General features: G+C 40.4%; 1 protein-coding gene across 3 annotated transcripts; it reads right to left on the bottom strand.

The window, feature by feature from the left end:
* Window positions 1–2,856: 2,856 nt before the first annotated feature.
* hdac9b (histone deacetylase 9b) lies at window positions 2,857–25,991 on the bottom strand. 3 transcript variants are annotated; one of them, XM_017426569.3, is made up of 11 exons: window positions 25,508–25,991; window positions 16,789–17,030; window positions 16,379–16,550; window positions 14,827–14,950; window positions 14,598–14,719; window positions 8,999–9,130; window positions 8,698–8,813; window positions 6,903–7,025; window positions 6,206–6,383; window positions 5,881–6,095; window positions 2,857–3,434 (listed from the first exon to the last, which is right to left on the bottom strand). In XM_017426569.3, exons 1-11 carry the CDS (start codon window positions 25,614–25,616, stop codon window positions 3,102–3,104), a joined length of 1,866 nt encoding a protein of 621 aa, XP_017282058.1. In that variant the 5' UTR covers window positions 25,617–25,991; the 3' UTR covers window positions 2,857–3,101. The 3 variants fall into 3 exon arrangements, with proteins under 3 accessions (XP_017282058.1, XP_017282057.1, XP_024863899.1); XM_017426568.3 differs by having other exon boundaries at window positions 14,827–14,959; window positions 25,508–25,990; XM_025008131.2 differs by lacking the exon at window positions 25,508–25,991 and adding an exon at window positions 25,283–25,500.
* Between the last annotated feature and the right edge of the window lie 164 nt (window positions 25,992–26,155).

Below are 26,155 nucleotides of genomic sequence, written 5' to 3'. Positions count from 1 at the left end.
AAAAGACATGATTGAGTGAATTTAGAGAAAACTAAACACAAGGAACAAAATCAGACATGATTTTGTAGAAAAAGTCACGATACTGGGTGATAAAATGACTTTTGCCACTATTCTACAGTTGTGAGACAACTCATGAGGAAGAATTAAATGCTCAAATTATTTCAAAATGGATTGAGGCAAAGTGAGTTTGTTTCATTTTTTTTATTATGGACACTGTTTCTACCAGAGTATAAACGGTAGAATAATGGTACACATTGAGAAATCTCTGTCTGAATTGTAGCCATTTTTGTTTTTTTTGTTAAGACTGCTTTGCTGTGGCAGCCATCTTAAAGTAGACTGACTCCACCCAGTGATCACTTTTCGGAAGCTTCATTAAAATCCAATCTGTGTTTCGTGAAATATTTTGCTAACAGCACAGCATCCAATTTGCACAGTGTTTTATAAAGAAGCTTTAAACTGAAGGTGGTTTGATTCTGAGTACTTTTTGGAGCTATATAACATTTAGTCAAGTTCCACACATTGTTTTATGATTTTTTTTAGGGCAATGTGGTTTTGCAAAGCTTCATTACCATGCATTCCTGTATGTGTGAATGCATAAAAATACCCATTTTATAGCACTGTAGGTGATAAAACTCAGGTCTCACTAAGATTTTTTTTTTTTCATTTGGAGTGAGTGAGTTGGCTTACGTCCTCCTTACTTCCTTACAAACTGCTTGTTTGCTTTTACAACTGGCTCTGTGGGCAGCTGGGGAGGGGCAGCGCAGATGGATTTGGGCTTCGTTATTTTTTTTTTCTCCCTTTTGTAACAGCTCATTTAAAATCACAAGAGCCTGAACCCTGAGACAGATGGAACCTACTTAAGAAAGAAGCAGAGTCTAATTCAAGTAAAATGCTTCCTAATGTGAGGTAACTTTACACCTTTGCGAAGAGGCTTGAGGTGTAATCATGAAAGTTTCAAGAACTGTTGAGCATTTTAGGATTTAATGTGTTTTTGTCTGCAGCTTAAAGTCCATTAAAGTCGTCCATGAGCAGTTGTGAGGTTACCAAGTGCAGATCTCCAAACCTAAACATCAGTGTTGCTTAAAAACTTGAGTTTGCAGAAACTTTAGATGATGAGTGAACTCTCCAAGTCTCATCTTTGAATGCGTAGGAAACTCCCATGAACTAATCGTACTGTGAAATTGCTTAAGCGCACTTTGAAAGTATTCATGCAAGTCATATATCACCCACTCACAGCTCACCTGATCCTGAGTGCTCTGGTACTTTCACATGAAGCCTGGCTTGTTCACATCAAAGCGATGGTTTAAAGTCCCCTAAGCTCGCCTTTAGAGGCTTACGTATATTTCTCCTGAAAACAAAACAGCTGGCTCGCAGCAACTGTTGTGGGAAAAGCAAGTACGTGTGATGATTTAAACAGTACCACTTGAGGTGTTTGTTTGTGTAATAAGAAGGGAGGGGGGAGAGAAAAAGTCAAAGAACGTCAGAGGTAAATTAACTTTATTTTAAAAAAAAAAGAAAAAAGATTTATCACGCAAGGCAACAAAGAAAAGAAATGCAAACTGCGAACAAACCACAGCATAAAAATACCCCTCCCCATCTCCCCTCCCCTCCACTGGCAGCAAAGGGCTTCTCATTATAACCAAATCAAAGGAGCAAGAGAACAAGACTCGCATTGTTCCGATGGGGTTTACTTACACTAAAAACAGTAAAACTGGACAATCTGACTGTACAGTAGAAGACAGACATGAATCCAAACACGAAACCTTACAACAGAATTTTGTTGGGTTTGTTTTTTTGGGGGTTTTTTTACACTTAGTTGACGGTACAAACAGGAAGGTTTAGGACTATGTAATACATTTGACTGATCACTTTAAGACAGACTATACATGTCGCAACGGGCACTTCTTTTAAGGGAAAAACGGGATCACAAAACAAGGTCCCATCTAGGGTTTTTTTTTCTTTTTCCTTAAGTAACATCAAACCTGCGTGTTGAGGTAAGCATGCCACCAGGGAATACAAAGGAAGCAATTCCCTTTAAAAAAAAAAAAAAAAAAGGAGTCCCTTAACCATATCCCCACTCACTTTGTAATTCGCCTTGACAGTAAATCAATTCTCAAGCCTGGCCCCTTGGACTCCTCCAACACTAGGTCCTCCTCTCTCAGCATTCCTGCACACATGAATCACTCCAACTCCTGGCTTGGAGAAGGCATTTCCTGCCCGACCCTCTCTCTTTCTCTCTGTCTGACTCCTCTGCTGAAAGCTCCATCGAGCTTTGATTCAGACCCAGAGGGTGAGAGGAGAGACGCTTAATGCTCTGGGTTTGCTCCGAGAGAGAGAGGGAGAGAGAGAGCGAGAGAGTGGGATGGATTCATGAGGTGCGTGTTGGAAGATGCCAGCACACCTAAGCAGGGATTTTAGTCCTTCAACATCCCTCACAAATTTCAGTATGAGCATCGGACCATAGTCAAGTGGTAATATCACTCCTAGCACAAATCACTGCCCTCTCTTCGAATTTAAGTATGTGTACTCCCTAAGACAGATGTTTGTTCCTCCGACTCTGAGACCAGTGAACAGTAAATATTGTCACAGATTTTCAAAAAAAAAGAAAGTAAAAACCTAATAAAATTAAGTACATATAGTGTTTTAATTTCCTTATCAAACAACAAAGATTGATCATTCTCAATCATGAGTTAGATACAGGAGCAAAAATGTACAAAGTGGGAACATGAGGAGGATCATCAAAGCTGTACACCTGCTAAAGCTTCCCTCTAGAAATCTTTTTTGATGCTAAAGTCACAGAATATGTACATACATGTCTTTTTTTTGTTTGTTTGTTTGTTTCAGTTCAGCAGACTCAAAGTAACCAAAGCAGCTCCTAAAAAGAATGACCTAAAGTTTTTTTTTTTGTTTTTTTTTTAATATATATTTACACAAAAGAAACATTTTTTTTACAGAGATCACTACACAAAGATCACAAACAGAGAGTCTGAAGAGATGAGTTGAGGGTGTTAGCTGGCCTAATGTGTGAGTTCTGTTGCTTGTGTGTGTGTGGCTGAGTGTGTGTGTGTAGATGTGAGCGTTTGAGATGTTTGACCCCCTCCTCAGATCATGGCTCTTATCACCAGTCTCCCTTTGACCTGGTGCAGATAGGTGCTCGGCTCAGACTCCAGGCGCTGATTGGTCGCAGCCTCGTCCTCGCTATCAGCCGGCTCTTCTTTCACCTTGATGACCCCATAGTGAGCGTCTGGGAGCTCGCCGCTCGAGCTGCTGCTGCTGCTGCTGCTGAGCGTGTGCTTCCGAATGACCCCTGCAGGGGGCAGCCTGTCCTCCTGCATGCTCTCCATCTCCTCCTTCTGCTGCTCCTCCTGCTCCTCCTCTGACTCTTGCAGGTGCGCGTTGGGCTGACGTAGCTGCTCAATGGACTTGGATAACAGCTGCAAAACACATCGGCACCACATTAATGACAATATCCTGCACATAATCTTCTTCAACATTATTACTGGACAGGAAAATAACCTGTTGATCAATTTAGGACACGCAGAACCTTTCTGTGTTGCTGACGCAAGGTTATCCAAATAAAAGGTTTCTGATGCATTAAAAAACTAGTAGCTGAAAAAAATGCATAAACATTAATTATATTATTATAGTAATATTGTTCCTGCCAGGTGGCTTTTGTAAATCATTTATGAAGTGATCCAATTTTTTTTGTCAGTATTGTTGACTGTGCCAGGTAAGCAGATTAGTGTTCGTACTTTGCGTAATAAATCACAGACCTCACTTGTGCAAGTATTGTCAAAGCTAAATAAAGTTGTTTCCAAGAAATTTAAGATTACATTTCAGAATAACAGGGGCTATTGTTCTCATGCATGGAAAATGTTATTTATAAGTTTGAAAAAGAGGATTTTTAAAAGCACATTTTCCATCAAAGTGCACCATTGTTCAGCTGGGACATGTGCAGTACTGTGCAAAATTCATTCTTCATTATTTACCATAAAAGGTGTCAACAATGTAACAATGTGTCTGTGTGAATATGTGTGTGATTTTGTTAGCAAAATATCTCATGAACTGCTGGACTGATTCTAGTGAAACTCTCAGAAAGTAACCATTGGATGCAAATCTACTACTGATTGCTAACAAATCATGCAACATCTTTCTTTAAAACTTTGGCATGCAAAGCATCAGGCGATACACATCCCTTTAAAGATCACTAGTTATAGTTTGTTATATTGTCTTTAACAAGTCAGGCTTTCTTGAAACCCATTTATTGCAGTTTAAAAGCATGGAACTCCACACTTTTCATTTGAATTAAAAATCAGACATAAGAAGGATCCTAAACTCAAAGAAATTAACCACTGATTTCCTTAAAGTGAAGTTTAAAGAAATTAGGAGTGGTTCAAAACCTTTGCACAGCACCGCATGTACCTAATATGCAGCAGTACTTTCACAGTTTTTTTATGAGCAACTTATCACAACATCATTGGTTATGCAATAATCAGTTAAAGTCATGGACGTGCCAAAGATTTTGTTTTAAAGTACAAGTTTCTATGATCAAAAACCATTTTTTCATTAAAGAAAAACCAGGAGAGAAAAATATTTGTTTCCCTGAAGCATAGAAAATTCAGCCTGACTAAAGAACTCCGTAGGGAGAGAAATATTTTATCATTTTGCTTTTTTCGCTAAACCCGAATAGAGTATTTGCCCACAAGAGGGCTCCAAAACAGGCTTGGTCCTGTCAGCTGGTAAACAACATTACCATCTACTGAATGTAGGCCTTATATAAAAATATCCTTTCAGCTATAAGAATTAGCCTCTATAGCATGGCATTAGTAAACACTGCTAAAATCCCTAAGCCCTTGTAGATTGTCATTAGTACCCCCCACACCACCCCCACCCCTACTTTTGGAAGCAATGGAAAAAAAAAGGAATCAAAGGGTGTTTAAAAACAACCGTAGAAAAGCCACTGCTTGGAAAATAATTAGGGCAATGTTTCAGAGCTCCCTCTCAATAAACACTTAAGGCTCATCCCTGATTAGTGGCCATTTATAACCTCCACTTAAAGAGGCTTTACTCACAATCTCATTGGCCTGAGTGATCAGAGCAAGGCCTGTTAAAATGTTTCCAAAGAACTTGTTGCTGTTATTTCCCAACTATTCAGCCTCACAAAGTCTCTCTCTCTTGATAATTACAGCTAATCATATTGCAAATGATGCAGAAACGGTCCAAAAAGAACATTGCACATCTGCACTGTACATCCTGCTCATGAATGCTTGTGGTGCTTTGTGCTTTTTATGACTTCTGGGTCTGACTCGCTCAGCGGTTCCCCTGGCCCTGTTAGGACCCAACGCTGGGACACATCCGTGTGTGAGCTCACAATGCTGCCTTTCAGCGAGTCCACCACTTCACACACGTCGCTCGCCAGAATAATGACAGCCTGTGCACAGCCAGGTCACCTCGGCCAGCTTACAGAAACACAAATATTGCCACAAAGGGAACAAAATGCATTCTGGGCACTTTTTTTTTTTTCATTTAAGCTAAGATGAATTAAATTTCACAGCGTTAGCATGTGAACAGCACTGATGCCTCTAGCTACGATAACAGAATTAGAGCAGGGGAAGGATTTCGTTCCTATTTGAAGTCAGGCAGAAGTTCTTTGGTTAGCAGAAATAACACCGGGATTTGAGGGGAGGGACAGACTGCAGGTCTGTAAACTTGAGCTGCCACAGATGCTTTTACAAAGGGGTATAAATAGAACTACATTTGTGTGCCTAAAACGATAACTTCCTGCAGTAAAATCCAATCTCGTGAGACCAAAAAAATGGAATACAGAATGTTGTGCAAAGCAATTTGAAAGTCAAAATCCTGCAAAGCCCAGCAATATACCTTATTTATGTGGACCTGCTGCTGGTACTGTTTCTGTTTCTCCAGGAAGTGCTGGTGTTGCTGCTGGATGACAAGTTGGGCCAGCGTGTTCTGGGGCAGAGGCGCCGATTGGGTTCTGTTCAAGGGTCTGTGTTTTGGTAGCTTAGGGCGACTGCTGATGGAACGATCCTTCATGGCCAGCGGAGAATGAGGGTGGGATGACATGGAGCCTTGACCTTTGAAGAGAAAAATAAACTCTTGTCAAGTTTTCAGAGAAAAAGGGTAAAACAGTTGCTTTCGCAGATAATAATAATAATTAAAAAAAAAGAACATGAGTCTATCTTACCAGAGGAGATCATCTTCTGCTGCCTTATTTGCTCCTTTTGAAGGAGGTGTTGGAGGAGAGCCTGATGACTGGGGCTCACCTTGGACTCCAGGCTGGTTGGAAGGGGCACAGGGCCCAGCAGGTGCCCAGGCAACCCATGTTTGATTTCTGTTGATCTGTCTTTCAACCCCATGGCAGCCTAAAAGACAAGAAAAACGGTGAGAATTACTACATCTTATAATGATTTCTTCAAAACACTAAAACTAAAAAAAATCCATTTTAATTACTGAATAAAACCATTCTCATAGCTTTAAAAAGTTAACATACAGTGACAGATACCATAAGTGGTTAAAAGCTGATGAAACAGGCTTCTGTGGAATGCGCCAGCGAGCTAAAAGATGATATATCACGTGCAATGTTATCAGGGCTTGCACTTGAGAGCACTTGGACTTTTTAAAAGCTGTGATAAATGAGGTAAAAGGGGGGAGGATAAGAACAAGGCTGACACAAGACACTGCAGAACAATATTTATCTAAGCCCAATAAAATCATTTGGGGCCACAGGTCAGTGACCTGTGCTCATACAGAGAATCCAGACAGCCACTGAGGGCAAGTTTTGCTGCTCACACACTGAGATGAAAACCCTACATCCACTGAATGACCACACTGTTGGGCATAGTGAGATTTTGTGTATGAAAGTCTGCAGAAGTTGTACTCACACTAATTGGTGTGGATGCAGTCGAAAGTCCGAGGGAGATGTTGGGTAAAGATGGCGACGTGTATAAGCTCAGCATGGACATGGAGCCCTCGGGTCGAAATAATCTTGGCTGGGAAGGCCATCTCTACATCAAACATGCAGGACAGAGCAGGAGAGACAGATTTAAGAGGGAGTGGCAGATTTAAGACTGTTTTTAAAGGCAGCATGATTAGTGGCATGAGTATAAATACATTGTGATGATAAAGGACAGGCTCTTTCCCTCTCGAAACAGAAAGGTACAAGCTTTTTTGATGGAAGCAAGATGTTCATAGAGTGGTAACTATGTGGTTAAAACGTAATTTAAAAAAAACACTGAAAATGTCCTAATCTACAGCTCCTTCCACAGCTCTTTGACTCCTAGTTGGCTTACTGCCTCCCCCCGGACCCCACCCTCAGGCTAACTCTCTCAGAGAACATCAGCACTGGGGCATACTTCCTGTACCCAGCAGAGCAGCGGAGCAGCATGTGGTTTTGGAACAGCCATGTTTATCCTTCCAACCCCTACCAGTACTCAGTGACCTGTACGGGGATATCCGGCCCATATTTGACCTGAGGGACCAGTTCCCTCTGAAAAAGGATACCTAATGTAACGGTACACAAACATGCCTTGCTTTTGGAACAGGCATGGGGTCCACGAGCAGCCCCGCAGTCAACCAATGACTTTCATGAGAGTCTCAGCTTGGGCTGACACAATAGCAATCCTGTGTGTTTATGTTGTTAGCATGTGGGTGTCTTTGGCTACCAGTGCCTGGGATATCAATTAAAATCCACATTTCTTCTGTCTCCCTAAGCATCAACCCTCAGCCCGGTGTCAGGGCGTCTCTCCCTTCTCTGTGTCACTGGAGGTCCCTGGGAGAGTAAACAGCAATGGTTAAGGCAAACACAGCTGCTCTGCTAAGAATGTTCGGAGATGTGTCATATCAGCCACATTCTGTAACGGCCTGCTTTGTGAGCTCAGTCTAAAGGGAGTTCTGGTCAGCAACTCAGCCATGAACCCATTGAGAAACGCCTCAGAACAAGCAGCCAGGCAAATAACAGAAATACAACCTTGTAGTCAAGCTACAGATTTGTTTTTCTTGCTTAAAATACATCTCTTAGCATCTGATATAATCTTTGCAGCTGTGTCTTTCAACATTTGGATGCTGGAGACTTTAATTTTAGATATAGGCCCGATTTTATAATGGTAAACAGTAATTATAAAGACATTTGGGTTGAGTTGTAGAAAGTCAGTTTTAGTAATGTGTAAAGCTGAGACCATGCTTGAGTGTTGGTCATGGTGCAATTGAGTTGTGATGTCAATATAGCTGGAACTGCACTCGCTGCAGTTCTCCTACACAGTAGGCGTCACTGCTGAGGGGAAAAATACCACTACACATCAGGCATGTCACCACAAGAAGAGCCATACACAAAGTGCATTCTTCATACACAAACACAACTAAACTGTTTGAAATTATCCACTTTACTTTTAGGTGTTTTTAAATGTTTATGTGAGTTTTGCAACAATGGTCTGCTTTCAGATTCTAACCCTGATGCTCTTTCTGTTTTAAACGGGCCACTCGCAACAAGTTACAAAAACCTAGATGCACACAACCAGCAGAAATAACACAAAACCCCCGGTTATTTTGGTGTCAGTTTCTGTGCGCTGCGTTCATTAGGCCAAGAACCGTAAGCATAAAGTTTGAACACCAGTCAAAAAATAACTTTTTTTATACCTTTTTTGGTTTGTTTTTAGTTTTGCTTGCAATTTATACACTTACCTCAGTTTTTGTAGTGGTGGGCAGAGAGGAGGGTCCATTTTCAGTCCCCAAGGCACTAGAGGCCCCAATGGGGGAGCTGGGGCCGGAGCCAGGGGCACTGTTGGTTGGAGCAGAATCTGTGGAACAACAAGGAGTTCGATCATTTATATGCTTACTTTTCTTTTTTCACAAGGCTAAAATGAAACTACACAAAAGAGATGACAGGAATGTAGCTGTGCAGTTACGCTGTTATATATGAAATATTCTGATGTGCACAAAAAGTGAAGAAAAGCTTTGATTTGTTAAAACTGATGTTACAGACCCATCAGCTCCAGAGCCCGCTTCTTGTATGGAGTCATAATGTTTCCCTCTCTTCTCTTCAGCATTGGGCTGCTTCTCCTTTCTGCCACTTTCTGCTTCAGTCGGGATCGTACCTTCAGGTTGGGCTCAGATGCTAAAAAAGTCAAGGGCATACATGTTTATGTAAGTTTCAGCTCAAACTATGTAGAAAACGTACAACTTCCCAATAACAATTTGTACAATCATATATAAATCCAATGAACATTTTAGGAATTAAACAATACATTTCTTTGGAGCCCCTCGGCTAAAATAAAAAAAAAAAAACAGAAAATGAAAGCAAACATAAAGTGTATTAAATAATATATTACTTAAAAAATTAACTGTTATGATACACTTTCAGTTGCATATAAATTTCAAGCTGGTTTCAGATGATATAAATGAATGAGGACTGGGCCCATTTCCACATCATCTGGACCAAATTAGGTCGAGCAGCGCACAGGCTCTAAGTGGAGCGGTCCGCTACCTGCCGCCCTGGTGACCACAGTCTGATACAGTAGCAACAGTTAAACTAACACAAAAACATGGCAGATGTTCCGGGCTTTCTCCACACCCACTCCCCCCTAATCCAAACCAGAGGTACCCAAATCCACGGCCTGAGTGTAATGTTGACGCACGGCCTGGTCTGAACCCGAGTTACACATGAAGTCCATCAACACTGACATAAGGATAATATATTCGTAAAAAGGCGTATTCATTAAAAAAAATTTCATCTGGCTTTCATGATAAACTTAAAATTTTTAGTAAATATTGGCATGTTGTCTCATTGTCAGTAACATAATCAGTTTTAAACCTCATTTTAATTTCACTCTGTATATTCTTGCATCCAAAACCACCTGTTTAGTTTTGTTACACAACAGTGATAACCCACGTCTCATAAAATTTTCCATCAGTTTTTAAAAAAACGATGACAATATGTAGTAATATGTATGTTTCACATCAGGACCAAATTTTGTTCAGGGAAAAACAGATCATAACATTAATTTCCTATGAAAGCGGACAACTAAATTTGATGAACTGAAATAGATTTGTGGCTTTAAATCAAAATCTAAGAGAATCTTAAAATATTTGAGTCTCTTGTGAAAAAGAAAAATCACCTTTGAATAAACACACAACCACACAAATTACAAAGTTACCTTTAACAGATCAATAGAAAAAATAATTTCACTAAGTAGGAAGCGATGAAAGTGCAATAAACATGCATGGCACATACGTCATTAAAAATGTTGAGAAAAGTCTGAGCGTCGGATTAAAACAGGAAATTCAGTTTGAATGATGTAACTATAAGTTATATGAATAAGACTGACTGGTGAAGTGTGTTCTAGTCTAGTCATTGTGACCTCCCTGTCTCATTTATAGCAAACGTCCTTTCAGTCTTTAACAGTCGCACAGTTCCCTTGACACGCTAAAATTTAAAAAAAGCTCTTTTTTTCACTAAAAGCCAGATCACAAAGCTCTATTGAAGTTACATAAGCCCTTGTTACACAATAGTAAACCAGTTTCAATTATTTAATTCCAATCAATAATTTAAAAGGCGTTTCACCATTTGTACATGTATACACAGGAAAGTGAGGCCATGACACGTGGGAACACTGTAGGGAAGAGAAGGATCAGTGATGGGGGCACAGCTAAAAAGAGTGGGCCAGATGCTGCTATTTCTGGCTTTTGTCAAAAGCAGCAGAACCTTCTTCCCTAATACGTGGCACAGACCTCTAATCCTGTGGGTGTGAGGTAGAATAAAAACGAGCGAGGGAGGAAGAAAACCAGGCAGGAGAGATAAATGGAGAAAAAAACGCTGTTGGGAGTCGTATGATTTTTTTTTTCCTCTCTTTTGCTTCACGCCCTGCTGCCTTGATTGCTTTCTATTTTTACACACTGCTGCCACCAAGCTACGCATCCCAATTGGTCGCCACGGGAACGCCAGACAGCAGCCCGGGAACAAACACTTTCTCACATGTCTCTATGGAACAAAAAAATGTATAAAAATAAGTGTGCAGTGCAACAGGCGGCAGAGCACCTGGGTCACTTCTGCTCTGACGTCTCATTTGTCATTAATGCACACCAAAGACGACAATGTGCTACAATCATCGGCGTTATGGGTTTTTGTTGTCTCTGGTTGATTAGAAATGTAACTCTGGCATCACAGTTAGTGTTTGTGTTCGTTAGAGCCTCGAGTTGGACAGATGGCTGTGTAAAAAGCTGAGGTGTGTTCTCTAGAAATCAGGACACCTGCTGGGTATTTTGCTGACATTATTGTTTAAACTAATGCTGAATAGTAGAAATTGTTTGTTTTCCCAAAAACAACCTTAAAAACAAAGTTACAGTCCAATACCTTTAAAATATTTTGAGTTGTAACAATTAGCATTTTTGTTATGATAATGTTCCTTGGTGGTGGTAGATATAATGTAGATATACAGAGAAAAAAATCTCCTCATTTCTTTGCCTTTTGATTGCCTTTTGATTGCTATAAACCAATCTACTGTGAAATTAATTCCTAGAGGACCAGAGCCAATCACTCCAGTTAAAGTTTTTTTTCTTTTTCATTTTGAATAATGACTGCTTTTTTTCTCATTTTCTGTCCTGTATTTCTACCTACCCATTTTCGAGTTTTTAAAAAAAGTCTTTGTTAAGCAGATGAACACCCATCTATGAGTCATTCAAGCATGAAAAAGTCACCTAACTCAAGGGATGAACCAGTTCTGTGTCCAGACATCGCAGACAACTTAGCAAACAGCCTATTTTGAATGGGCTCTTTAGATAGTATTAATGTTTTATTAACAACCTGATGCAAAAACAGTACCCAGTTTGTTCCTAATTCTTTTATTTGCATGCCAAAGAAAGCAGTTTGACAACCATAAAATAGTATTTTCCATGCCTGGAAGACAAATTAGCAGAAAACTTGGCATATCGTTGAGTGGATATGCCAATACAGGATTGAGGGAAATTGGAAAAATGAAAGAAGTGGTGTCAGCCCTAAAAAACTAACCACAGCAGATGAACAGTAGCTAAAAGTTGTGTCTTTAAGAAACAAGAAAAATAAATTTTAAAATCCAGCAAAGACCCGACACAGGACCTTAGAGATGTGTCACCTAATAGCCCCGTTGTGAATCTTTGTGTTGATTCAAACATTTAATATTACGGCTGTCGGTCTGTTATCATTGGCATTTTTAAAAAAAATTAGAACAGGTTGGTCTTTTTGCTGTTAGTATTAAAATGCCTTAAAACAATCACTAAGTTGTGTAGAAACAGTAAGTGAAGCTATAAGGTATTTGCGAGTGTCTTTGCAAGATCTCACTGTATAATATTTTTAACACCTTTACAGTTTTACCTTTGCAGTATTATTTTTGAAAATCTCTCCTGCACCTGCTGAATATACACTTTCAGTAACTGGGTCAAGACCAGAGTCTGTGTATGTAAGAGGAGGGTGGAGGGTGGGGGTGGTGGGGGGAGTTGGTTGCAGTTCTTACTGCTCAGCCACAACTATTCCTGCCGCAGACTATCACGTGCCTTCAGCCGAGTCTATTCTAATTCCCGGAATCGAAACACAGAGGATATAAACCAAGTAAACATGTTAATCATGGCAGAGTCTTTAAACTACTTTTAAGGTGATTGGGTTAAAGTAAAGTGCGTTGCAGATACTTTGTGTTTTTGAGGATTACGTGTCTATTAATAGGACCTCTAACTGAAAGATTAAACCACAGATTGCTTCATTAGCGTGTAACCAACAGCACTTATACACTTTCAGGACCTGATATTTATTCATGCCAACCAGTGCGCTCAACTGAATCTGGATTTCTATTAAAAACTAAAAACAAATCTTAGTTTCATGTTTTCAAGTTTCAAAAAACACTTACCGACCATCATTTAGGAGCTTTAATGTTTTAGATGCATCAAATAAGCCTCATTATGTGTCTCAAAGTCAAACAGGAAGGGATTGTGCTCAGGGCTCTGGCCAAATGAAGCAGCGGGGAGTCGGACTCGGAGCATTCAAGCCACCTCGACTTTGTTTTCAGAGAGCTATCTTTGCTTAAACAAACAGTCCTGTCGAGGTTCATCCTGCCTGTGCCAGTTCTGAGCCTGCAACACCTGCCAATCAGTTATCGGTGACAGCCAGCGGCTCGGGGAACAGAACCACCTTTGTGAGTCCCCCCCTCGCGTGCCGAACTCTCTGAGGACTTTAATAAAGATAGGCAGGAAGTGGGGGAGGAAGGCCTGGGCAGGAAATGACCACATATAGATTCAGAAATTCAAAGAGTGAGAAATAGTTTGATCGGTGCACAAGAATTCGGCAGACGATTGTGAAGCGTTTGTAAATATAGTTGAAAACAGGAAATACTATTTTTTTCTCATATATATATTTTTTCATTTTGAAACCTGTTTATGAGAGCTGAGCATTGCTATTTAAATCTGTAGTTTAACTTATTACGTTCCTTTTTTAATGCCATAAATGTACTTTGTAGAGCAGATGCTCCTCTCTGAAGGATGTGTTCTAAATATGGGAAGGATCAAAGCAAAGACAAAAAAAAACCCTCCCAAAGTTTTCTTTTACCTGTCTAAGCTTTGTTCTTGCCATGCTGTGACATTATTTTACAAGGCATAATTCTTCAGCTTGATCTCTAAATTGCGTATGCACACAAAACGACAGGCCTGCAGGTTACCGGCTCAACAAGTATCATATTGTTTTCCAATATAATTAATAGAGACAGAGAAGGGGAAGGAGCATAATATAATTTGGTGACCTCATGGCCAAACTATGAAGCTTTCTTTTACCTTGGCAAGTCTTTGTGCTCGTGCAAAGAAAGAGAAACAAGAATTAATCTTTTTTACACAGCCATCCCCAGAGGAATAAACAAACTTTAAACCAACAAACCTGAGCTGCTTTTTTTGTGGGGACCCTTTTTTCTAGTTTCAAAAGAGTTTTTAAAACCCATAACTAAAGAAAAACTAATCTACCTAAACTCTCTAATTTACTGTACCATGACACAGTTTAAAAAAAAGCAGTAGAACAAGATTTATTGTTATAGCATAGGGACAAATGTGAACAATTTTAAATAACTGCAAGGGGATTTTAGATTAAATGATACAAAATTATAAAAGAAGTGCATTTAGTTCCTATATTAAAATAAAACTATAGTATTCCTTGAAGGAATGCATATCACCCCCTGCCTTTCATGCCAGAGTTTTAAACTAAGATCCTCCTATTTTAGAGCCATTTTGGTCAAACCTTGAAAATGACATTATATGCAGTCTCGTGCAACATTTTGATATCTCGTATGATCTGTGTTGAGAATGACTTTGTTAAGAATCATGCAATGTTCTTAAAGAACTCTGAGGGGGAAGACTAATAAGTGACATTGTTCGCAGGTCATCCACTTCCTGGTGGTGAAAAGGACATTTAATGTATCATCGACCGAGTTTAGTGAATAAAACATGAGTAATGCGTGGAAAAAGTCACAACTCTTTTACAACTTTCACATCTGTGTGCCCGAAGAATTTTTGTATACCTGTGCACATACATGTTTTGGTATTTTATCTCCGTTCTGGTCATGTGTAAATTCACAAACCTGTCTTCCTCAAGGGGAAGTCGTCCTTGCTCTCTATGGGCGATGGCAGAGTGTACTGGCAGGTGGGCGATGTTCCTCCCAGAGGTGGAGAGCTTTGATCTAATGATGTGTGGTGAGAGGACCTGGTAACACAACGACGACGAGTCGAGGTTTTCAAAAGGAAAGGAATGGAGTGGAACAACGCCAGTATTTTTCATTCTTCTTGAAGAAAGCAACAGAAAACACTCACGTGTACCAGAGTTTCGGGTGGTGCATAAAAGAATGATTAGCTCCGTTGCTGATAGGATCCTTAGCGGACTTGTTCAGCAGAAACTCTTGGAGTTTCTGCTTCACCTCTGTGCTGGCCACCGCACCTGTGAAACCAAAAGGCAAGAACCAAAGGGATTGGGGTTACCCTAAAATGCAGTGACTCCTTTTCAACATGGAACATTTATAAAATACCTTTTAATATTACATGCAACTGAAAACTGGAACTCAAAACCGCTTTGAAAAAGCTAAATAAATTATTTTTCTTTTTAATCTCAGAAACTGTTTGCTCTTCTTTTCTAAGCGTGCGACTTATGTAGGAAGATCTCCCCCAAGTGGTGAAAAAGCAACACATCAGTTGCTGCACACTGCAGAGAACATCTCTCCCATCAGTTGGTACAATTGCAGGGAACAGCTTCATATTACCTGACTTGACAAAGTCATGAATCTTGTCTATTATTAGGTATAAGGTAAAAACAGAAATGAAATATTATATCTGACGCTATTTTCGTCGTGCTCCTGAAAGACGTTTCTCCTAAACTCAAGTGTCAGATGTCTCTGGACAGCTTTATGTCATGTCCTGGTTAAAAGTACCATCATCATAATATTTTTTTTTTATCAGAGGTCTAAAGAAAATTCAAGCTTTGCAGTTTACTCTCTCCCCAAGCATCCTTCAGGACAGTTTATTATTCAGAAATGTTTAGCTGGAGTCATGAAAAATCCTGTCCTTCTTATGAATGGCAGTAAAATTACCCCAATTTTTCTTATTGCTCATTCACTCTTTGCTGAGATGTTTGTGGAGGAAAGAAATGATGCAAAGTAGATTCATTTTCAACATTGCTGCTGGTTCCAAATGTGATGCACTTGAAAACGCCATTAATCCTGTATAACAAAGTGGTCTTAAAATGCAGCTTTTTGAAGCACAATAGAAACACTGCCTTCTTAAAGTATTTGCAGATAGTTGCTTTTATTTGTGCAGCTTCTGAGAGATCTTCAGTTAATATCACCCAAGAATGAAACAGCTTTAGAGTTCAAATTCTCACATGCTAAATATCTCCAACATTCATGAGACTGGGTACAACAAATGGTAAGAGAAATGAATAACTGTACTTGTTTTTAAGTTAGTATTTTGTGAGCAAATATGAGTTATTCTAATATACTGTTGGAATATAAATAAGTTTTTGCAGCTTAAATGCAAATATTTATCACAGCAAAGGTTGAAATAAACAAGTTGACACGACTTGAAAACTATTACTAATAATAATACCACTACTACTAATAATAATATTAGAATATGTGCATTCCCCAAAGGGAAAACTGGGTATTTTCTCAGCCAGTGGAACACTTAACTAAAACAAAGCTCTCCTGTTCAGTAGTTTTCACATATTTTGCTTAGGGCTCTCTGATATCCAAAAAAAAAAAGATTGAAAAGGTTGAACGTCATGCTTGTTTTTGCCTGAGGCCCTTAATTTTTCTAAAAAAATTCAGCTCCTGACAGTGAGGAGCTGACGATGATGACGGTGGCGAGCTCTTACTCTCTCGGGAGCGCTCCTTGGCCCTGAGGCTCAGGCTGGAGACGTGCTGCTCTCGTCGATGCCTCTCCTGCTCTTTCTCCTGCTGGTTCTGTTGTTGCTGCTGCTGTTCCAAACGGCGCTCCTTCTCTGCGAGTTCCTGCTGCTGCTTCATGGCCTGCAGCTCCTGCTGAAGCTGAGAAACACAACGGGCTCGCGTCAGCACGAAGGAAGCGCGCAGAATTCTAAAATCACACCAGCTTTCGAGAAACGTTCTTGTTTTTGCTGCAGTGAAAACCTCTGCATCTAACTTTGATTTAATATGATGCAATGCATTTTTCAGCCCTGCTGAGTTGTTTCTCTGTTTTCTTTTAAATCTGCACTATGCCATGCTGTGGCTGATGTCCGTACAGCTGTTTCAGTCCTGTGCTAACCTTGAGATGCTCCTGGAGCTGAGCCTGGTGCTGACGGGTCAACTTCTCGTGCTGCTTTTGGAACTCGCTGATCAGTAACTGCTTCTGGATTTGCTGCTGTTTCTGAATGAGGAGCAGCTCCTGCTGCAGCTGCCTCTCCCACAGCACGGGGTCCGAGCCTGACCCCAGCATCCTCAAATCTGTGCGCAGGTCTAAAGGGGATAAGGGCTCCGCAGCCAAGGGCACGTCTGGCTTAATATCCACTGTGACACAGAAACAGAAAAGAATAAAAAGAGAAGATTAGATCTGTCAGTCCTTCATCACACTTGTATGTAGCTCCGGACTTTAGCTGTAAATTGTTTAGGACAAAATATGGTAAAGGAACAGTTCAGATCTTATGTAGTAGGCCTGTTAGAAATGTTATGAACAATTAATATCTTACCTTCTTGATAACTTCCTGAACAGCCTCAGTTTTAAGAAATAGAGTTTAATTCAGACCAGATTACTGAGCTTAAGGTTAGATGGAGCAGGGGAAAAGACCAAAGTAGATTACAGTTGTCTCTATTATCAAAAAGATTCATAGCCGTTCATGCAAACACCATTTATAAATGTTTACACCACCTACTACTGCTTTAGCTCAGGCTAGACATTAGCTTGGTAATTTGGTCAGAATTAAAACAAAAACAGTTCAAAGAGCTATCTACAGCAGGTAATAGATAAATTGTTAATAGCCTTTCCTCATAATCTCACTTCAAAATATTAAAAGTATCACTTTAAGGGTTAACAACGACAGAATATGTGCACATTAAGAGTACGTCTTTCTCATGATCCTAGAAAGGGTGCAGTTCTTGCAGCATCTATAAACTAACACTATCACATTCGTCATTTTAGAGTCGGCTGGGAACCGCTGTCTGCGCCGCAGGACTCAGCGGACATGTGGCACGAAATGCTGAAGTGGTCATTTAAAGTATTTACATGAAATCTGCCTTCCCGCTCTTTGATAAATAAATAAAGAGAGTCCTTCTCCCTGTCCGTATGGCAGAACATTGTGCAGATGTTCTTTCCTCTCATAAGTAATTCAAGACACAGTAGGCCGTGAACCTGCATGTGTTTGTGTACCTGTGATCTTTCCATCTCTGCCCTTGAGCGCAGATGCCGCCTCTATTATAAGTAATTTCCTGATACAAAGTGAGAGGGTATCCCTTTGGTCTCCAAGCTCTATATATAAACTGTTCCTCAGAGAAAATCAATCGCCAGTTCCTAACATGGGACGAAAGGTTTATTCCATAAGGGACGATCCGTGATTATCACCTGCTGCCACATCATGAAATCGCCTGTGTGCACACTTATTCGTCTGCCTGTTAGCAAAATATTTCATGAACCACTGAATGAATTTTAATGAAACTCTTAAAATGTAATCATTGGATGTACATTTACAACTGGCCAGCTTTTGGAGTCAGCCCAAATCAAGATGGTTGTCACAGCTGATCGACCTTAGCAAACACAAAAATGACTATAATTCAGTCAATTTACTAGGTAGTGGTCTAAAATATGGTGTGGTAGTAGCTGAGAGTCATTCCCAACACATACTTGAAGTGCTAACAGATTGCGCAAGATCTTAAAATATTGGAATCAATGGCGGCAGATGTAATGCATTCCTTTAAGAAATGCTACTTTCATCATTTTCACATTTTTTAGTTACACTACTGCCCCCGACTGACTTTATCAGCCTGCTGCAGTGTGAGTCTGTTAAGAATGACATCTATCTATCAAGTTTAAAGAAGAAAGACGTTTCTCTCCTCAAACAAAAAAGTTGATTCCAACGTGGCACCCTGAGAAGAATATTCATTTGTTCAGGCTGTATACTAACTCTTTTATGTAAGGCTGGACAAATATTGCAGCCTACTTAAAATTCCAGAGGCTAAAGGAGGATTTATTGGGTCCTTTCATTGCCTTAATCTTCTCCAGGGGTCACATCTGAGAGAACAAATGTCAGCAATGTTCCCATACCACCTGTTAGCAACAAAAAAACACACTGACCTGTTCCAGATACATATGAATACATATATGAATAATTCTGTGATGTATGTCCTGTCATAAAGTTATAAACTGTAGTAAAATGACAATAAAAAAAAAGTTTAGCCTGCCAAAAAGAACTGAGCTCATGGCGAGAGCAGTGCAGCAGTGCCCTATGTTCACTGAGGCCCATTTGTTTATGCCATACAGCCTGCTTTCTTTTTTTTTTTGCCACCATTCCATGTGCATGCGGCGGCGATGATTAAAAATAGAAACATAAAAGCAAGTGGCGCAATCCTGGTCTGTGACAACCCCCACACCCTAGTATCCACCACCCTAACTTGCCGCTGCCATGGCAACGCTGGCGACGTAATTATGTCTCCCCTCATTCTGCGGATATCAAGTCTCCCTGCGTGTCATCTCCTGCCTACTGTGCCAATGTGACATGTTGACTATTATATCAGCTTTTCAGCTCTTATATAAGAAAAAGGAGTCCCTCCCCTCCCCAGTAGAGAGGGATTGAGAGAAGATGTTACAAAAGCCTCCGACACACCAACACTCGCTGCAAAAATCCGTGCTTCATAAGTGATAAGTTGTTCAAAAAGTAAAGGCAAACAGAGGGGACTCCAGTGCTGTCATTTTCCCTCTCTGTGTTCTAAAAACAACTTCAATCAAATGACAGAGGAGGGCAACAACGCGGCAGGCACAGCGAACAGGCACCTGTAGAACAGGCACTTCTCTCCTGACAGGGAATATTAATCTTAGCTTGGAAGTACTTGACAAAGGACCCTTTTTGTAACAAGTGCTGTTCCAGGAGCAGCCGTGAACCTGTGAACCAATGAAGGGCTCAGAAAGTCAGACAGCCTCAGTGCTACTTTTGTTTAATGGGTCCAAATATAGCTCCCCCCCCCACACACACACACACACACACACACATATAAAAAGAAAAATGCTGCCTGAGAGAATTCACCACTGTGATGTCTAATTAAACTCATTTTTCACTGAGACTGGCGTTAAGAATCTCCTCTTTGATCAACAAGCGAAGCCTCTATCAGACTATCTGAGACAGGCAGCTCGGTGCAAGAGGAGTGTGAGAGCTTCAGCTCTTTTGAAGTGGGGTTCTGTGAAAAGGTTAGGAATAAATAATATCTTACCTGTTGCAGATAGCTTCTTGAACTACCTCAGTTTAGAGAAATAGAGTTAAATCTTGACTGGATTGACACGCCAAAGGCTAAAAGTGGATAGCTTCTGTCTTAAAACGACTCCAACCTCAAATATTTTATGGTGGTACATTTGAAAGCTGTTTTATGAAACTTTCATCATTCACAATTTTACAGTACAGCATTTTTACTTATAATTTTATAATTATTTACAAGCACAATTAGCAGCAAAACCATCTCGCTGTCGCCCATCTTGCAACATGGTACCATTTGTCCTCGTAGAGTTACTATAGCTTCCTGTAGTAGAAACATGTCACAATGAAGCTGTGCATTTTCACATCTTTTTCATCTTTTCTTTGCTGACTCTGAAGAATATATGTCTGTAAATAATAGTTGAAGCTTTATTAATGCCTTTGAAACATTCATTTTCTGTATGAATTTCAGTGATGAACAAGTTAATCGTGTTAGCTTTTTTGTGACGTTTTCAGTATTAAGTGAGCATCTACGCTATTAGTTGGTTAGCAGCCTGTAACTATTTGGGACGACATAAATGCATAAAGAATGACTTTCACATTTCACTTGTGAGAAGTTTCAAAATGGCAGAAATTCACTTTAGTCTTGGCCCCTCCTTAGACTAGCTGTTAGCTTGTCAATCTTCACGCACTGTTATCTTGTTGTTATGTATTCTGTAACATGATTCTCTGTGTGTGTAATTAAACTGAATCTGGTCAGAATTAAACACTATTTCTCCAAACTGAGGCCATTCAAAGATCTACCTACGACAGGTAAGATATTAATTGTTCATAGCTTTTCCTTAGAACCCCACTTCAAAAATTCTGAACTCGCTCTTCAGGCTCTCTTTGATAACGCAGGGCTTTATGAAACGGCCCTTCAGCAAACCACAACAGCCTCATGTGCATGTTCTATTCTTGTCCGCTCGCCATTCACCGTGTCGACAAGAATAAAACTGAACTGAATAACAATGAGGGAACAGAATAAGGCCCTAAAGGTAAGCAGGCTCTGTTCTGGCAACAATAAAGCCTCTTTCTGCATTATATGTGATTTTCAGTTTTCTTCCTCGTGACTGACAACATTCTCTTTGTCTCCTCAAACACAAAAGAAGACATTACATTGCTTTTGTCTGCTTTGTTCACCAACACGGCACGTTAGACCTATGCTGTTTCAAACTAACAGTTGATTTATGAATGTGAACAGCGGCATGAAACTACCCCAAATGAAATCTGGTGTTCTTTTATCATAAAAATACTCCCCAGGCAGGGGAGAATGGGGAACTAGCAGTAACTAGGGCTAAATTTAAATGCTTTTCTGAGCAGGGTCTTAATATAGACAATGTGCAAAAGACTGTCACAGTTGTGAGGCCGCCTGCTCAATTTAACACAGGCTAAAATAAAAGCGCTGTGTCACATTTATGTAACTTTCGAGTGTTTTTTTTAAAATCATCACTCAAAAATGAAGCCTGCCTTTCTACCTCTTCTGGATCAGTGCTGCTGGTGATCCAAGAGGAATGCTTCATATCGGGTGAACGTGAGGTGCCTCTCGATTCGTGGAAAGTGCACTGAAGGGTCTGGAGGCACTGGTAAACAAGAGATTTATGAATGACAGGTCCCAAATTTGTTTTTAGCACAAGGGAGCAACAAGCACCCTGTACCATGCCCAGATTTCTCCCTGCGGAGGTCCTGCCGGGGGGGGGGTAGTGTGACTCATTGCCTGTGACCACACTCCCACTGCAGCGTCACACCGTCAGAGTCCCCAATGTGTTTATTTCTATAACTGATCTGCCTCTCATTAGCCCCGGTGGTTGAAGTGACAATCACAGCCATAATTTGAGATGTTTGATGGCCGTGTTTTTATTTTTTCTGCCTCAGGCCACATTAGCAGGCTTCCCATCCCAAAACGAGACACACATCACTGGAGATTTTATCCTACCACTGCACGTGAGCGGACTGAAATACATACCAGAACTTTACCAAAAGGATTCACACAGCATTACAGTTTTAGTACAATAGGATTACCACAAACAAATCTAAGCATTTCATTTTTTTTTTATTTGTCTCCTTATAAAATGCCAACTTCAATAAGAAGGGAATGGTTAACATTCTCAAAATGACATGGGTAATTAAAAAACATAGCATGCAGGGATTTTTACATCTTAAAGGTAGTTCAGATTTTTTTGAAGTGGGGTTTAGCGGGCAGATTATGAATATTTAATATCTTACCTGTTGAGGATATATTTTTGAATGAGAAATAGAGTTTAATTCTGATTAAAATGACGAGCTAACAGCTAATGTGAGTGAGGGCAACACTAAAGATGATTGCTGCTGTATTAAAATTACTCTAAAATTACTTCATAGTTCATGACTGGTATTTTATGAGCTTTTACACCTCTCTCAGTTTCACATTATATGGTTATTCTGGCAGAAATATTATGATAACCAGATAGTGGTTGTCCCAGGCTGCACCAGAAGTGCTACATCAAGCTGCTGCTGCTATTTGTGCTCGCAAGCAACCACAGAATTCTACATAAGTATTCATGTAACGCCAGCGTTCGCACAAACCACTTCAAAAACTCTGAAACTTGAGTTGTTTTGAGACATGACAAAACTTCCTTGGTCTTGTTCCGACTCAAACAACCTGTTAGCTCATCAGTTCAGCCAGAATTAAACTCTGAGAGCTATTTACAACAGGTAAGATATTAATTATTCACGACCTCGCCACAAGACCCCACTTCAAAAAGATCGGAACTTTAACTTTAACAAGTTTGGTGCCACCTTAAAGCAACTTTAGATGTCACTGAACAGTAAACTTTTGTAACAATGTCACTTCTTAACTACCAATAATTTAAATTCTTAGTTGAGAGCAAATGTTTTTTTTTCTGTTAGATGATAATTAAATTAAAAACATGAAACTCATACAATGAGATTACCGCTGTCACAGTTTATCTTAGCAAAAGAGCAACATTAATGCCAAATCTTTGGCACAATCCCACAAGGAGTTAAATACATGTAAATATCATGTCGTGGGCTGTTAGGTAACCAGTTTTATTAATAACTATAGCTTAATAATACAACCCCAAAATAGTACAGACATTTAAATGCTCATTTGTATTTGAGTATTTTAAGAACATCCTTTAAATATTACTATCATCTTGAGAGCATTTTAGATCTAATTTGTCAATTTTTATTAAAAAAATACATAACAAAAACACTGTTACACTTTAAACATGTGTGTTGTAAGTATTTGAGTTTCAAATAGAGTGTTGCTTATCTAAATTCCCCATCTGCTTGTATAAATAGAAACAGAGATACAGAAGATGTTTGAGGGCAAAAAATAAGCCGATGCTTGGGACTGCAATGTGGTGCTGGATCTCTCATTAAGTGCCTTGTTATTTTGAGCAGCTGGTATGTCTAAAGCAGGAAACGGGTCTTTATTTTTAAGACTCGGGCTCGTCCTTGCAGCTGAGCCAGAGCTGCGGTTTGGAGTCTGTCTGCTAACAAAAAGAGAAATGAGCTGAGCTATCACGGGGTCTTTCGCTGGCCGAAGCCAGGAGTCCAGTCGTCTCCTGTCCCGCTGTAACCTCTGACCTCTGACAAAACAATAAGTGGACCAAAACAAAAGCAAATCCAGTTATGAAAAGTTAATAAGTGGGAGGTTCTTCGTCAAAGACTTTTTCTTACAAAAAGTGCAACATTGACAACTATTCTATAAAAATCCTTAGCATGCACGCACAAGTTTTGAGAAACAAAAAAAAACAAACTAATTTAAATTTATTTTTAGTTGCCATTCTTTGCTTGTCCTTTGATAATCTTTGATAAGGCTCTCTATTCCTGAAATACACCGTTTCTAGGAAGTGCTGACACTAAAACCCCACACCCTTTGTGTTTTTCTGCACAATCCCTTCAGCCGTAAACACTTCAGATATACGTGGCGAGGCGGCCTGAATAGACACAGGACACAGACGAGTGGACCTAAAAGGTGCTGCATTGTTCCTGCCTGAAAGGTCCCGTTTTGATATTTGCATGATATTTTGCTCTCAGGGGAAACTCATTAGTCTCTCACTGTTTGAAAGCCCACCTGAGGATTGCTTTTTTTTTTTAGAACTTTGATGGTGCTGACACTAATCAAAGTAAAATTATGACTGAGCCCTTTCATTTGATGATCCACTTGGAACAGAAGAGAAGCATTAAAAATAAGTTGAAAGCTGTGCTATAGAGGAAGAAAAAAAAATCATAAAGAACCTAGAGCTGACACGGAAAATCCTCTCAGTTTTAAAGATTAAAACTAAATGCTAGCCTTATTCTGAACAAACAACTCATGTAACCTTTTAAACTGAATGAAAGCCTTTGTGGAGTAACATTTTCAGACAGATAATTTCAGTCACTATCAGGTGATTTATGCTAAAGTGGAAAGAACAAATTAAACAGGCAAATGAGAGAATTCTCTATTAATATCTGTTCCAAACCGCTGTTATATCAGGAGCATGCAAGATGGAATGATAACGCACAGACGCCTAATCTTAGCAGGCTAATGCCATAAGCTGAAAATAACTCACCTAAGAATAGCTGACCCACAGAATAAGCAAGGAGCCTGGATTCAGGCGCTCACTATACATCTTATTTGGTTCACAAGCTGCAAGACAAAAGACCCAGACCCCCTGCTCTTTAAATCACCTGATCTGTTGCCATCCATGTTTTCAGTTGTTTATATGAACTCTTTTGCCACCACCATCAGAGCAACAAAAAAAAAAAAAAAAAGCTCCCATCATTGGACTGTTTCTTTCATGTTGCACACATTTCAAAGGAAATCAAAACACTTGTAGGATTGTCATCACTTCCTTTGCGTTTACCCGGAGCACAGTGTTTACAGTTCGGTGCCATTTACCAAAAAGCTATTTTTGGACTTTTATCAATAGCCACACAAAGGGGAAAGAAGAGCACAAACAATGTGACTCATTTTTGAGTCAATACAGAGAATGGATGTTACTCATTCTGATGTCAGCCACGTATACAATTCAGTTCAGCTCTCAGATTCAAAATAGAGCAGTCAGTGTTTGCGGTAAATGTCCTGAGAGAGAAACCTTTCAGATGCCCCCCCACGCCCCCTCCCTCTTTTCAGTATTTTTTGCTACAGTTCTTCCTGTTCCCTGAAAAGTGCACGGTGACATGGAAGCTCGCAAAACACCACACCCCTCTCATGTTCACACACACACACAGAAAGAGCAAGTTCATTTTCTTATTTTAATCAGCTTAAAGTCCAATTTTTTTTACAAGAGACAATTTGCGAGGAGTTGAAGTGATTCAGGAAGAGGTGCTTGGTCCTACCTGGGTGCCGTGACGTCGCCTCGTTTCGCACAGAAATCAGAGCGCAAAGAGTTGAGTGTGAGAATAAACGAGACAGGGTGGAAATGTAAGAGATGATGGAAGAGCGTCAAAGACCCGGGAGAGGGGAAATAATAGAAGAAGAAAAAAGCAGGAAAAATAATAATAATAAAGAAAGGGATCCCCCCCCTCAGTAGGAGAAGCAGCAGCAGCGGAGCATGAGATCACCTGAGTTGTTCACGTTGTGCATCTTGCTCTGGTTGGGGAGCTGCTGGTGTCCAATGCGCCCCTCTGTTGTGGAGAAACTTGACTCGCCCTCGTAAATCGTCTGCAGCATACTCCACTCAGCGCTCGGGTCTCATCGCAAGCCCTGTGTTTCCTGTCACCAAAAGAGCCAGCCCTCAGCCACTCAGGGGAGGGAGAGACCACGACAACAGGCAGCGCTCTCGCTCTCTCTCTCTCTCTCCCTCTCGCTCTCTCCCTTCCTCTGCCTCCTCCTCTGACGAACTAAAAACTGCGCACACACACACTGTCTCTCCCTCTCTCTCTCTCCCTCTCTGCAGGGCTCCTCAGTCTGGTCCCAAACACTAAAGATGATAGCAGCTTCTCTCTCCAACTCTGTTAAAGCTCTCCTCGTCTCTGCCCCTCGCCCCGGCGCAGAGTCTGAGCGGCAGCGCAGAGGGAAGCTGGAGTTGCCAGGAAAGCCGCGCGCTCACTGAGCATCTCGCAGAGGCAGCAGCGCGAAGACGGGGAGGGAGCGAGCTTCATTTGCATGTGAATCAACAACTGCGGGGCCCACAGGTGACAGAAATAGAACAATGGCCAGCCCTGGCTAAAAATAGGTCAGGCGAGGCGCGGGGATTGGAGCAGCATTGA

The sequence above is a fragment of the Kryptolebias marmoratus genome, linkage group LG16 (assembly GCF_001649575.2).
Source record: "Kryptolebias marmoratus isolate JLee-2015 linkage group LG16, ASM164957v2, whole genome shotgun sequence".
Classification (NCBI taxonomy): domain Eukaryota; kingdom Metazoa; phylum Chordata; class Actinopteri; order Cyprinodontiformes; family Rivulidae; genus Kryptolebias; species Kryptolebias marmoratus.
Note: the sequence above shows the minus strand (reverse complement) of the source record. Positions and strands in the feature narration are given on the sequence as shown.